Source organism: Fukomys damarensis, unplaced genomic scaffold, assembly GCF_012274545.1.
Source record: "Fukomys damarensis isolate Sample0158 unplaced genomic scaffold, DMR_v1.0_HiC HiC_scaffold_13, whole genome shotgun sequence".
NCBI classification, from domain to species: domain Eukaryota; kingdom Metazoa; phylum Chordata; class Mammalia; order Rodentia; family Bathyergidae; genus Fukomys; species Fukomys damarensis.
Genome location: NW_022900925.1, coordinates 2,132,039 through 2,144,904, shown reverse-complemented (window position 1 = coordinate 2,144,904; position 12,866 = coordinate 2,132,039). Strand labels below are relative to the sequence as shown.

At 34.3% G+C, this 12,866-nt stretch overlaps 1 protein-coding gene across 15 annotated transcripts in view; it reads left to right on the top strand.

Annotated features, from left to right (window-relative positions):
• The window catches only part of Ncor1 (nuclear receptor corepressor 1), a 154,183-nt gene that overhangs the window by 21,324 nt on the left and 119,993 nt on the right, over nt 1-12,866 (top strand). For all 15 annotated transcript variants that reach the window (XM_019205709.2, XM_033762759.1, XM_010611539.3 and 12 more), the window contains exon 3: nt 6,816-6,943. In XM_019205709.2, coding sequence (XP_019061254.1) covers nt 6,816-6,943 — 128 coding nt within the window. The remainder of the gene's footprint in view (nt 1-6,815; nt 6,944-12,866) is intronic.

Genomic DNA, 12,866 nt, shown 5'->3' with positions numbered 1-12,866 from the left:
CATCTGGTCTTAAATTTTTCTAGATTATCGTTAATGCTGCCTTTAAAAAAGTTGAAGTTTATGGTTTAGTTTATCTGTGTAAGATATATCTATTTTTATGTGTACACATTTTTTTTGTCTACATTTTGACAACTCATATGGCCATAAAATCACCAAGATGAAGATTATTTCTGTTACCCTAGAAGTGAGTCCTCCTCCCTAGCTTCCTACCAACACCAGCTCGCAGAAACCACTGATCTTTCTGTTCTAATAGATTGTATTTGTTTTAAGTTTCCTGTGAACTGTTTTGGCTATGGCTTCCACAATGTTTTTTAGATTTGGCCATGTCTAATATATCTCAGTTGTGTGTTCCTTTTTATTGCAACTAATGAATGCACCACCATTTGTTAATCCAGCCATTCATTCCAGTTCTTAGTTATTAGAAATAAATTTATTTAGAAAACATATTTGTTATTGTATCTATATTATGTAAAGAAATGTTTGTTGTCTTATTGTCTTAACAGTGTCCTATGGAGAGCATACATGGTAACTTATCAGGTCGGTCGGTCAGTTGGTCTGTCTTTGTCTGTCTGTTTGTCTGTCTGTCTGTCTTTCTTTCTTTCTTTCTTTCTTTCTATTTATTTTGGTACCAGGGATTGAACACTGGTCCTTGCACTTGTGAGGTAGGCAATGGAACCACTGAGCTAAATCCCCGGCCCAATCAATTCTAATTTATTAATTTTGTCTTTTATATTCTGTGCTTTTTGTGTTGTACCTATGAGGTTTTTGCCAAAGTTAAGGTCATGAAGATTTTCTCCTGTTTCCTTTACATTTTATAATATAGGCTTTACATTTAAGTCTCTGATCTAGTCTATATATGTGAGGTAAGGGTTAAAGCTTAGTATTTCATCATTATGAATGACATTAACTTGGAGAGTGTTCTTTCTATGTTTTCTTAAAGAATTTGTGTAGGATTGGTATTTTTCCCTTTGATAGAACATATCAGTGAAGCCATTTGGGTCTAAATTTTTCTTTGGAATGAATTTAAATTATGAACTCAATTCTTTAATAGTTACAATTCAGATTCTTTATCTTGAATCAATTTGAGTAATTTTATTTAAGGTTTCAGGTTTATTGACATTAAGTTATTTCAGTATTGCTTTATGTTTGACATATGTTGTCTTTTTCCTTTTTTGGTCTGTCTAGAGTTTTATCTATTTGATAGTTTATTTTCTTTGGTTTCCTTCATTTGCACTTTTTTTTTTTTTGGTTTCACTAATTGCTAATCTTTTATTATCTTCTTCCTTCTGTAATTACTGCATATATAACTATTTCTGATACACTTCATCCTTTCCATATATTCAGGTTTCCTTTGATATTTTGGTGAGGATTTTTCTCAGCTTTTATTTGCCTCAAAAAATTTTTATTTCAACTTATTTTTTGAGATAGGGGCTCACTATGTTATTCAGGTTGGTCTTGCACTCACTAGCCCAGGCTGGTGTTGAACTCTTGGTAGTCCTACCGTAGCTTCTAAATTGCTGAGATTATAGGCAAGGTACCACCACACCTGAGTTTGAAAATATTTTCACTTGATATTGAATTCTAATTTGACAGTTGTTTTTTGTAGCACTTTAAGTGATGTCATTTTATTGTATTCTAGTTTGTATTGTTTCTGACTGCAAACCTGAGGTCATTTTTATATTTGCTCATTCAAATCTGAAGTTTAAACGTTGAAAATGAGGACATTTTCAGTATCTTTTTCCTCCCTCTGGTTACTTTAAATTTTTTTCTCTTTAACGTTTTTTTTCTCATAACGTTGGTTATGATGTGTGTTTGTTGTACTTCTTGAATAAGTTTGTATTGTCTCTGACATTGAATTTTTTTGCTTCTGTGGATTTGCACTTTTCATAAAATTTGGACAATTTAGGGCTGTTATTTCCTCAAATAATTTCCTCTATTTTTAGTTTTCTTCAAGGATTCTGGTTGTGGTTTTGTTTTTTAAATGGGAATTGAGTTCAAGGCCTCCAAACTGAGCTACATCCCCAGCTCATATATTTTTATTTTGAGACAGGGTCTTGATAAGTTTCCATGCTTGATTTGAAATTGTGATCTTCTTGCCTCAGCCTCCTGAGTAGCTGGAATTACAGTTAATAGTCCAATACACCTAACCAGTTGTCTATAGTTTATATTATTTCATAGGTCACTGGAATAATACAAAATTCATTTTTATTACATTTTTTTTCAAAAAATTTTAAAGATCTATTTGTTCATTTTGCTGTGGCTTCTCAAAGACCTTTCTTCTGTAGCTTCCAGTCTGTGTTAATTTCATCTAGTGATATTTTCATTGGATTTTTAACTTTTTGTTGATGTATGAACATTGTGAATTTTATACTGTCTTAATGCTGGCTTTAATTGTATTTTCAAGAGAGCTGTATTCCTTTGATAGGTAATTAAGTTACTTTGAGGCTTCTTTTTAAGTTTTAGGGCAGGTCTAGTGTAGTCTTTATGCTAGGTCTAATTTATCTCGCCTTTCTAAGCTTGTCTCCTCTGGAATATCCATTGAATTTCTTGTGAATTTCATGAGGTTTTGTCACTTTTTTAAAAAATAAATTTTATTTTATCCCATTCCTTCCCCTTGTGCCCCCTCTCCTCCTTATGTACAAAAGCTTTGTTTCCTTTTTTTTCCTTCTTCTATTGGGTTTCTTCACTCTTGGTAGAAGATACTTGAATGAATTGTCTGAGTGTACTTTGGGAATTGTTTGCTTTATTTTATTTTATGTTTTAGCTTAAAACCCTTTTATTACAGTACATTTTATATAACCAGTAAATTTATCTTCTTAATATTTTGACTTATTGTTTATTTTTATTATTGCATGCTTTCAGTGCATAATGATTACATTTATCATGGGAAGGAATTGTTTGCTTTATAGTAAAGTTCCCCCAATTGTTCTTTTTCCTTTTTTTTTTTTTTTTTTTTTTTTTTTGGTATTGGGGATCAAACTCTGGACTTTATACTTGAGAGGCAGGCTGTGGAACCACTGAACTAAATTCCTGGCCCTCCCCCAGTTGTTCTTTCATCATAAGTTTTAGCAGGTACAGTGACTCACACCTGCAATCCCAGCTACTTGGGAGGCTGAGACAGGAGGGTCACAAGTTCCAGGCCAGCCTAGGTAACTTAACAACACCCTATTTCCAAAAAAAAAGTTGTTTTAGCCCATTTGTGACTTTTCTGTGCAAAGACTACAGGGACCTAAGACCCCAAATTCATATTTCAGAAACTCTTTTTTTTAATATAATTCCCTTCTCTCTGGAAGACTCCAGCAATTCTATCTTATCTGTTCCAATACTTCTTCCATAACTATGATTGTTGGGATACTGTTGGGGTCCCTTACCCAAAGCTGCAGTTTGGAAATCACCTTTGGATAGAACTCACTCCATTTTTCTCAGAGCTGTGCTTATTGTCCAGTGTCTGAAAATAGCTTCTACTGTTTTGTTTTGTTTTTGTACCAGGGATTGAACTCGGGTTCTTGCACTTATGACAGGTGGTGGAACCACTGAGCTAAATCCCTGGCCCAGCTTCTACATTTGACTAGTGTTTTAGATTTTTCTTTTGAGAAAGTAATTTTGAATGTGTTACCTGCTCAAAAATGAAGGCTACAGTATGCTGTTGCTTCTGTTTCACTTCTTACTCTTTTTGTCTTACTTGAATACATCCTTTAGACATTTTTCCAGGGCTAGAGCATAGCTCATTGAGGCCCTGGAGTTAAACCCCAGCACCACTGAAACAAAAAATAAAAAACTAAAACCAAAATTTTTCAGATATAGTCAGATATAGTTGGTTATACTTTCTGAGTTTGTAAGTTCTGAAAAGTTTGTAGTTCTAAAACGAGTGATGATCTGGTTATTGAATGTGTTAACTTAAAGTTGTTTTCCTCTGGACTTGGATTATGTTTTTGTCTGTTTGGTTTATTGTTGTTGATGAAAAGTCTGCTTTCTTATGATCCTTGTTGCTCTATAATTAAAGCTTTCACTTTATCTTTGGTTTTCTAAACTTTTCATGTGTCCCTTATGGATTAATTTGTAAAATATATCATGCTTTTCCTTGGAAAAGCATGCTTTTAAATCTGGAACTGTGTCATTCCTAACATCTGAGAAAAACTGTTCTATCATTTCTTTGACTGTTGCCTCTCACCTGTGGTGCTGGATGTTGGAGCTTGTTACTGTATCCCATTTTAAACTTTTTAATTAGTTTTTAACTTTGTGCTTTACTGTGTTTATTCTCAGTTCTACTATCAGCTTTCATTTGCTCTTCCTATATATATATATATGTATATATATATATATATATATATATACATACATATACATATATATATATTCAGCTGTTTAATTTCAGTGGTGAGGTTTTTAATTTCTTTTTTTTATTTTTATTTTTTTAAAATTTTTTTATTTTTTAAATTTAATTTATTGACACATTCTAGGTAGACACTACAGTTACATTCATTACTGGGATCTTGTACCTTTACATGCCAGGTCTTGGTTCTCATTTTTTCCCCTTGTCGCCACCCTCCCTTCACCCTCTCCTCCCCCCTCCAACACTTTAATTCCATTTTTACATTTTCTCATATTTTTTTCCTTTTCCCTTATTCCCCCTTCCCTATCCTTCTCACTGTCCCTACACCTTTGGTCCTTTTCTTCCTATTTGCTAAGTGTCCCATTAGGATCTTGAGTACTATTTTAGTTTTTCACACCAGAGATACTATTCGGTATTTGCATATATGTCCCTTATTTATTTCACTTGGGAGTATATCCTCAAAATGTACCCATTTAACTATGAATGAATCTACTTTCTCATTCTTTATGGCTGAGTAGTATTCCATTTTATAGAAAAACCACATCTTCTTTATCCAGTTTCCGCTTGATGGGCAGATCGGCTGTTTCCAAGTTTTAGCTATTACAAACTGTGCCGCTATAAACATGGGTGCGCATGTATCACTGTGGTATGATTCTTTCACTTCTTATGGAAAGATACCCAGCAGAGGAATGGCTGGGTCAAATGGAATGAGGTTTTTAATTTCTTTGGTCAACATTTGATTCTTTTTTTGAGGATATTATTACTCTTCTTTTTCTACTTAGTCTTATATATTTCCTTGGATGTAAATTCCTTTCTTTGTATTTATTCATTTTTATAGTACGTGTTTGCCATATGTAATGATCACATTTCTCATAGAGAATTTGTACCTGTGATAAGTCTTTTTTGTTTGTTGGTTTGTTTTTTTGAGACAGGGTCTTAACTATGTAGCCCAAGCTGGCCTCAAACTCATAGAGTCCTTCTGCCAGAGCTTACCGAGTACTGGGATTATAGGTGTGCAGCATCATGCCTGCCTCACTTGTGATACATCTTAATACATTTTTTTCCCATTCTCCTTTTCTCCTTCAGCCCTTCTTTACCTCCCCATTTACAAAAGCTTTATTTCCATTTGTTCTGCTCCCATTCTTTTGTAAAATCTCTTTTCCCTTTCTTTATATCTCCCTTCCTACTAAATTCTTTATTCTTTTGGTGCATTTTGGAAAAACTTAAAATGATTTTGCTTTTTCTTCAGTGTTTTGTTTCTCTTTGTTATTTTTTTCAGCTTTGCAAGTATAATTTTTTTCTTGGGCTGTTTATGAGGTTTTTGGGTTTTTGTTTTTGCTTTTTCCTTTATCTGCTTAAAGAGCAGGGCTCTGGACCTGTTATCTACCCCCTTGATATTCAATTCTAATTTGAATTGCTATTCAGTTTTATTTTTGATTTTTAAAACATTTTTGTTGATGTAGAATTCGTATAGCAGAAAATAACCATCATCATCTAAATCCAGAACATTTCCAGTTGAATGGAACCTGATACCTAGCAGAAATCCTGGTTTACTTCCTGTCCCCATCCTCTGGCAACTACTAATCTACTTTCTGTCCTTATAAATTTGCTTCTTGTAGGCAGTTCATATAAGTAGAATAATAAAACCTGGCTTTTCAAATTTAGCAGATTACATTTTAGGTTCATCTATGTTCTAGTAGATATCACTATTTTATTCCTTCTAATGACTGAATGATCTGTTCTTTGGGTAACACCACGTTTTGTTCATTCATTTTAGTTGATGAACATTTGGGCTGTTTATTTTTGGAGGGGGAAGCATTTGTGAATTATGCTGTGAAAATTTATGCTCAAAGTTTTGTGTGTGGTTATATGCTTTTAATTCTTTGGGCATATTCCCTGGATTGGAGTTTCTGAGTCATTTAGTAATTTTATGTTTTAACTATGTTTATGATTGAATTAGTACATTAGATTTGAGAAAAGGTTTTGCCTAAAAGGAAATCAACAACAGCAAAAAAAGTAGAAAAAACAAATTTAGAAACATCTACTTAGTTATGATGGAAAAAATAGTACTCAACTAGCAGGTTGACTCTCTATACTTCTTTCATTTGTAAATATAAATGAATCTAACCAGATGACTTCTGAAATACTTTTAGTGTATGTATTTTGAACCGAAGACTGGAATGCTTTGTAGGATTTTATATTAAATACATGAATATGAGATTTCACTTCTGTGGGAAAGTATAGGTGCGGAGTACTGTAATATATTATTAGCAGGAATGTGAACTTGAAATTTCATTTTGAATTATTTTTAATGATAAACAGTTACAATGTTGATTGTTTTAGGTTTATGAGAGTTTGCTCAGTGAAAGATTGAAATCATCATTGCTATTTCTTTCTGTACTTAGTGATTCTTTACTACTTGGTTTGATTTTACGATGTTCACTTTTTGGTTAATAGCTAACTTAGAATTACTTTAATGCAGGAGTTTGCAGTCCCTGACTATCGCTCTTCTCATCTTGAAGTTAGTCAGGCATCACAGCTCTTACAGCAACAGCAGCAACTTCGAAGACGACCTTCCCTGCTTTCAGAATTTCACCCAGGTTCTGACAGGTAATAGCTTATGTTTTCAGCTGTTTTATATTAGCTGATCTTTTGAAGTAGTTATCGTAACAGTCCATGAGCTCTTAAAAATTTGTTTCTACAGTTTAACATTAATGCTATGTAGTGGAAAATAACAAGTTTTAATCCTGGTCAGCTGTGAGCCTTGATTACAGTACATAAATGACTGTTCTTTTTCAACTTGCTGCTGCATATTAGAACAACCTGGGATAACCAAGTTCCGAGTCAAGGAACAATTAAAATCTGTCTCTGTGGTTGTGCCAGGCATTAATAGCTAGTTTCCCAGGTGATTCTCATTTGCAGCCAAGGTGGCAAAATAACTGATCTACACTGTTTAAGCTTTAGTTTTTTTCTCCTTAAGAATGGAGCATTGTCTCAGAGTATAGTAAATATTCTGTCAGATAATGTAGGACCTTTGTACAGTAGGTATACTTTTTCTCCAGTGACCTTACCATTATTATTTTTTTTGCATTCTTGTTTTAAAGTTTTTTAAAAAATAAATTTTATTGTGTATATTTAAGGTGTATAACATGATGTTGTAGAATGCATATAGATAGTAAAATAGTTAGTATAGAAACAAGTTAACATATCCATCAGGTCCCATAATTATTTTTATTACTGGTGTCCTAGTATTACACATTGCTTTGACTCATTTTATTCTAAGTATGTTAAAATGTTTTCTTACCTCCTCTGCACCTGATAATTGTTCATTTTAAAATTAATATTTTTCCAACTGTATTTGGTATATTTTACTTAGTGTAATGTCTACTGGGCTCATCCATATTGAAGTAAATGACCAGACCCCATCCTGTTTTTTTTTTTAGAGCTGAGTAATATGTCTCTGTTAGCATATGCATATGTGTACACATACCAGTTTCTTTCGGGTACTTAGATTATTCTCCTGTCTTGACTGTTGTGAATAATGCTGCCCTGTTGTAGGAATGCAGATCTCTGATTTCTTTTGGAATGTGCCTAGAAGAGGAATTACTGGGTCATGTGTTAGTTGTATTTTTAGCCTCCATATTCTTTTTTTTAATGACTGTATCAATCTGCATTCCTATCACAGTATGCAAGAGCTCCCTTTTCTCCACACCCTTGCCTATATGTATTTGTTGCCTCTTGGCATTTTAATAATTGTCGTTGGAGTGGGTATGAGGTGCTATCTCTTGGTGGTTTTGATGTGCATTTCCCTAATAGTAATGGGTTGAGCACCTTTCAGATGCCTTTTGGCAATTTTTATGTCTTCTGTGAAGTGTCAACCCAGTTTTTTAATTAATTAGGTCATTTTTCTGTTGAGTTGTATTATTTTTATAAGTTGTAGATACTGGCATCTTACCAGATATGTCATTACAGATATACTTTCCATTCTGTATCCTGCTATTTGACTTTGTTTCCTTTATTCTGCAAAAGCTTTTAGTTTTAGTCCCATTTGCTTATTTTTGCTTTTGTGGCCTGAGCTTTTGTTGTGATATCAACAAAATTATTGCCAAGGCTAGTAACCAGTACATTTTCTCATGTGTTCTCGTGTAGGAACCTTATAACTTTTGATCTTACATGTAGTCTTTTATCCATTTTGAATTTATTTTTGTTTAGTGTCTAGTGTAAGATAAGGGTTTAATTTTATTTTTTTGTACGTGGAAAACCAGTATTTCCAGCACCCTTTGTTAGGGAGACTTGTTTTTCCATTGTGTTGTTTTGGTTGTCAGTGAAAAATTTAGTTGGTGATTTATATTTGGGTTTATTTCTGGGCTAATTGTATTTTCTTCCACTGGTATAATTGTCTTTAGGCTAATACTGTAATTTTTTTTTTTTTTTTTTGGTACTGGTGATTGAACTCGGGACTTTAATGCTTGCAAATCAGGCAGCTAAACCACTGAGCTAAATCCCTGGCCCCATAAATTTTTGATTACTGTGACTTTCTTTGTTTTAACAGTTTTTAGGAAGGAAATATGATGCCTCTAACTTTGTTTTTCTTTCTTGGAATTGTGGCTATGTGGGGTTTTCAGAAAGGTCACTATGAATTTTAGATTTTTTTCCTCTTTGTGAAGAATGCCATGGAGATTTTGGTAGGGATTGCATTGAATCTCTATATTGTTTTGGGTAGTATGGGCATTTTAATTCTTATTATCCATGAACGTGGAATAGATTTCCATTTAGTTGTATCTTTAATTTTTTTCATCAGTATTTTTTAAGTTTCAAGGTACAGATCTTTTACCTTCATTAAAGTTAGCCCTAAGTCCAGTCTTGTCTTTTCTTTTTTTGGATGCTGAGGTAAATTAGATTGTTTCCTTGATTTCTGTTTTATTTAGGTTGTTATTGTATATAAAAATGCTACTTATTTTTTTGGTGGTACTGGGGATTAAATCTAGGACCGTGAGAATGCTAGGCAAATACTGTATCAGTGAGCTACATCTGCATCCTTTTTTATTTTGAGACAGTCTCACAAAATTACCCAGCCTGGTATTGAACTTGTGATCCTCCTGCCTCAGCTTCCTGAGTAGCTGGGTTTACAGGTCTGCATCACTGTGCCTGTGTATTGATTTTTTTCCCCCCAGTGGCTGGGATTAAACCCAGAGCCTTGTGCTTGCCAGGCAAGCACTCTGCCATTCACTGAATTATACCCCCTGTTCCTTCTGTTAATTTTTATGTTCACAACTTTATTGAATAAATTTATTAGTTCTAACAGGACTTTTTAGTAGGGTTTTTTTTTTTTTTCATTGAGTTTATTGGTACTTTTTAAGTATACAGTAGTTACATTCATCATTGGGATCATGTACCTTTACGTGATAGATCTTGGTTCTCTTTTTTTAGTAGGATCTTTGGGGGATATTTGCACATAGGATTATGAAAGATTACTTCTTTCTGATTTAGATGTCTTTTATTTTTTCTTGTCTAAGTGCTTTTGTTTTTGAGACAGGGCCTCACTATGTAGCCCAGGCTGGCCTCATTGAAGTCCTCCTGCTTTGGCTTCCTTGAGAGCTTGTTTGAGGGTTCTAGCAGGAGAATGCAGATACTTGTATACCCTTGACTGAGGAAACGGTCTTCGAGCATATGGTTTTGGGAGGGACTCACATAGAGTGGTGAGTGAGGAAGGAGACACCAGCCTGGCCAGCCAGATCAGCCAAATCAACCCTGGCAATGAAAGGGGTGACAGGTGTTAAAGCCAGATTGCCCTGACATCCTTGCTTCAACTTCCTGAATGCTGAGATTACATGTGCACACCACCACCCCCAATGACTGCTCTTGATAGTACTTCTAGTACTGTCCAATAAGTGTCATTGATTCTTTCTCTGGATCTTAATGGAAAAGCTATCATTTTCCCCTTTTGATTATCATGCTACCTATGAGATTTTCACAAATGACCTTAATTATGTTGAGGAGCTTTCCTTCTATATTATTGAGGTTCTTTGGGCAATCCTGGGATCAAACCCAAGACCTTGCACATACTAGGCAAGCACTCTATTACTACGCTACATCCTTAGTCAGGAGAATTTTGGTTTGGTTTGGTTTGATCGGTTATTAAGAAAGGATGTTGGACTTTATTAAATGTTTTTTCCACATTAATTGAGATGATCATTTGTCTTTACTTCTCTTAATATGTTGTATCATATTAATGGATTTGTTTTTATTAAACCAACCTTGCAAGCTAGGGAATAAACCTCATTTGGTTATGATGTATTATCTTTTTGATATGCTGCTAATTGCTTTTGTTTTTTAAGACGGAGTCTCACTATGTAGTCCAAGCTGGCCTGAACTCATGGCCTGAACTCACTATGTAGCCTAGACTGGCTTTGAATCGGCAGTGATCGATCCTCCTTCCTCAGCCTCCTGATTGCTGGGATTACAGGCTTGAGCCAACAGGCCCAGTGCATTTTTTCTTTAAAATCCAAACTGCCAGTCTGTGTCTTTTGATTTGGGAATTGAGACCATTGGCATTGACAGTTATTATTGTAAGGTGTTTGTTTGTTTGTTTTGCTATCTGGAATCAAACTCAGGACCTTGAACTTGTCAGGCAGGTATGGTACCACTGAGCTACATCCCTGGCCCTTTCAGGTGTTTCTTGAATCCTGTCTTTTTTTTTTTTCTTTCTTTCTTCTTCTCTGTACTGGGGATCGAACTCAGAACCTTGCATTTTAGAGGCAGGCGCAATGCCACAGAGATAAATTCCTGGCCCATCATTTTGTTATTTTTGCAGTGCTGCTTCCTTTAGTTTTTTACCTTTTTTTAAAACTCTCTCCCTTTTAGATGTATACAGTACTTTCCTTTAGGCTTTTTAGTGCTGGTGGCCTCCTTATCGGTAAGATTCCCGTAAGTTGTTTTGTTTTGCTTTGTTTTGAGACGGGGTCTTGATTTATAGTCCACACTGGCCTTGAACTCACTGTGTAACCCAGGCTGTCCTTGAACTCAGTGATCCTCTTGCCTCAGCCTTCCGAGTACTGGAATTACAGGCATGCACTACCATGCTCAGCCCCCTTATTTTCTACAACTCAGGTTTAGTGGTCTTGTATTTTCTTTAGGATTTCTTTGTTGTGGAAAGTCTTTGCTTCTCTGTCAGTTTTGAAGGTTAATTTTTCAGGATATAAAAGTTTGGGTTGACAGTTGTTTTGGGGTTTTTTTTTTTCAGGGCTTGAAACAATTTGTTCCAGGCTCTCTTGGTGTTTAATGTTTGTGTTGAGATCCACAGTTACTATGATGTCTTGCCTTGTAGGTTACTTGCTGTTTTTCTCTAACAGTTTTTAATGTTCTTTTCTTTTGCTGAATTTCTAGGATTTTGATTATGATGGTCTCAGAGAAGTTCTTTGATTATTTCGAATTCTGTATGCCTCTTGTACTTGAATTCTTTCCCTAGATTTAAAAAAAGTTCTACAGTTTCAGTGAATAAATTTTTTATACCTTTTGAATTGCCTTCTAATTTTTCAGTTATTCTCATAATTCTGAGATTGACCTTTTTTTTTTTTTTTTTGAGTTGTTTAGCAGCTGTTGAATCAAGCTTGTCTTGTCATTTTTAGGGTATTATTGAGTTTATGATTTAGTACATCTACCTTGTCTTCTATTTCTGACATTGTCCTCACTTTGGTCGTCTGTTACACCCACACTTTTCACTGAATTTTTCATATTCTCTATCTCTGCTTGTTTTCTTCCATACTTGCTAATTCTTTTCTTTTTAATTGAGTTTATTGGTACAATCTAGGTATACAATATAGTTACATTCATCATTGGGATCCTGTACCTTTACATAATAGGTCTTGATTCTCATTTTTTCCCCTTGTCCCTGCCCTCTCTTCACCCCTTCCTCCCCTCCCCATTTACACACACTTTATTTCCATTTTTTCAGTTTCTCATATTTTTTTCCTCCCCCTTATTACCTTTCCCCCACCCTTCCCACTTTCCCTACACCTTTAGCTCTTTACTTCCTATTTCACATTATTAATTATCTCATTAGGATCCTGTGTACTATTATAGTTTTTCACACCAAAGAAACTATTCGGTATTTCAGTTAAAGAAATCCCTGTATGAACATTAAAAATAGGGAATCCTAAAATAAAACTAAAAAGGAAAGTAAAAGAGAAAAGGCAATGATGTAACATTAAAATAATCCTTAATTCTGGAGATGAAAATGGTCCCTGAACATATTTAAATTGCTCCTCGCTCTTATAGTCTTATTCTTTTTTTCATTATTTAGAGAATACTTTATTAGTTTCTGTAATCAAACCCACGTAGATATGACGTTACATATTTAGTACAATGTGTTACCCCGTACACATGGAAAAAAAAATAATAAAAATTTAAAAATTAACATTTCTAGACCAATATGGCTGTCCATTTCTGTACAATGCCAGCTCAACACAGTAAATTGGGATGAGTTTTTCCAAAGTTGGCAGCACCGTTAAAGTTTCCCAAAATTCAATTTATA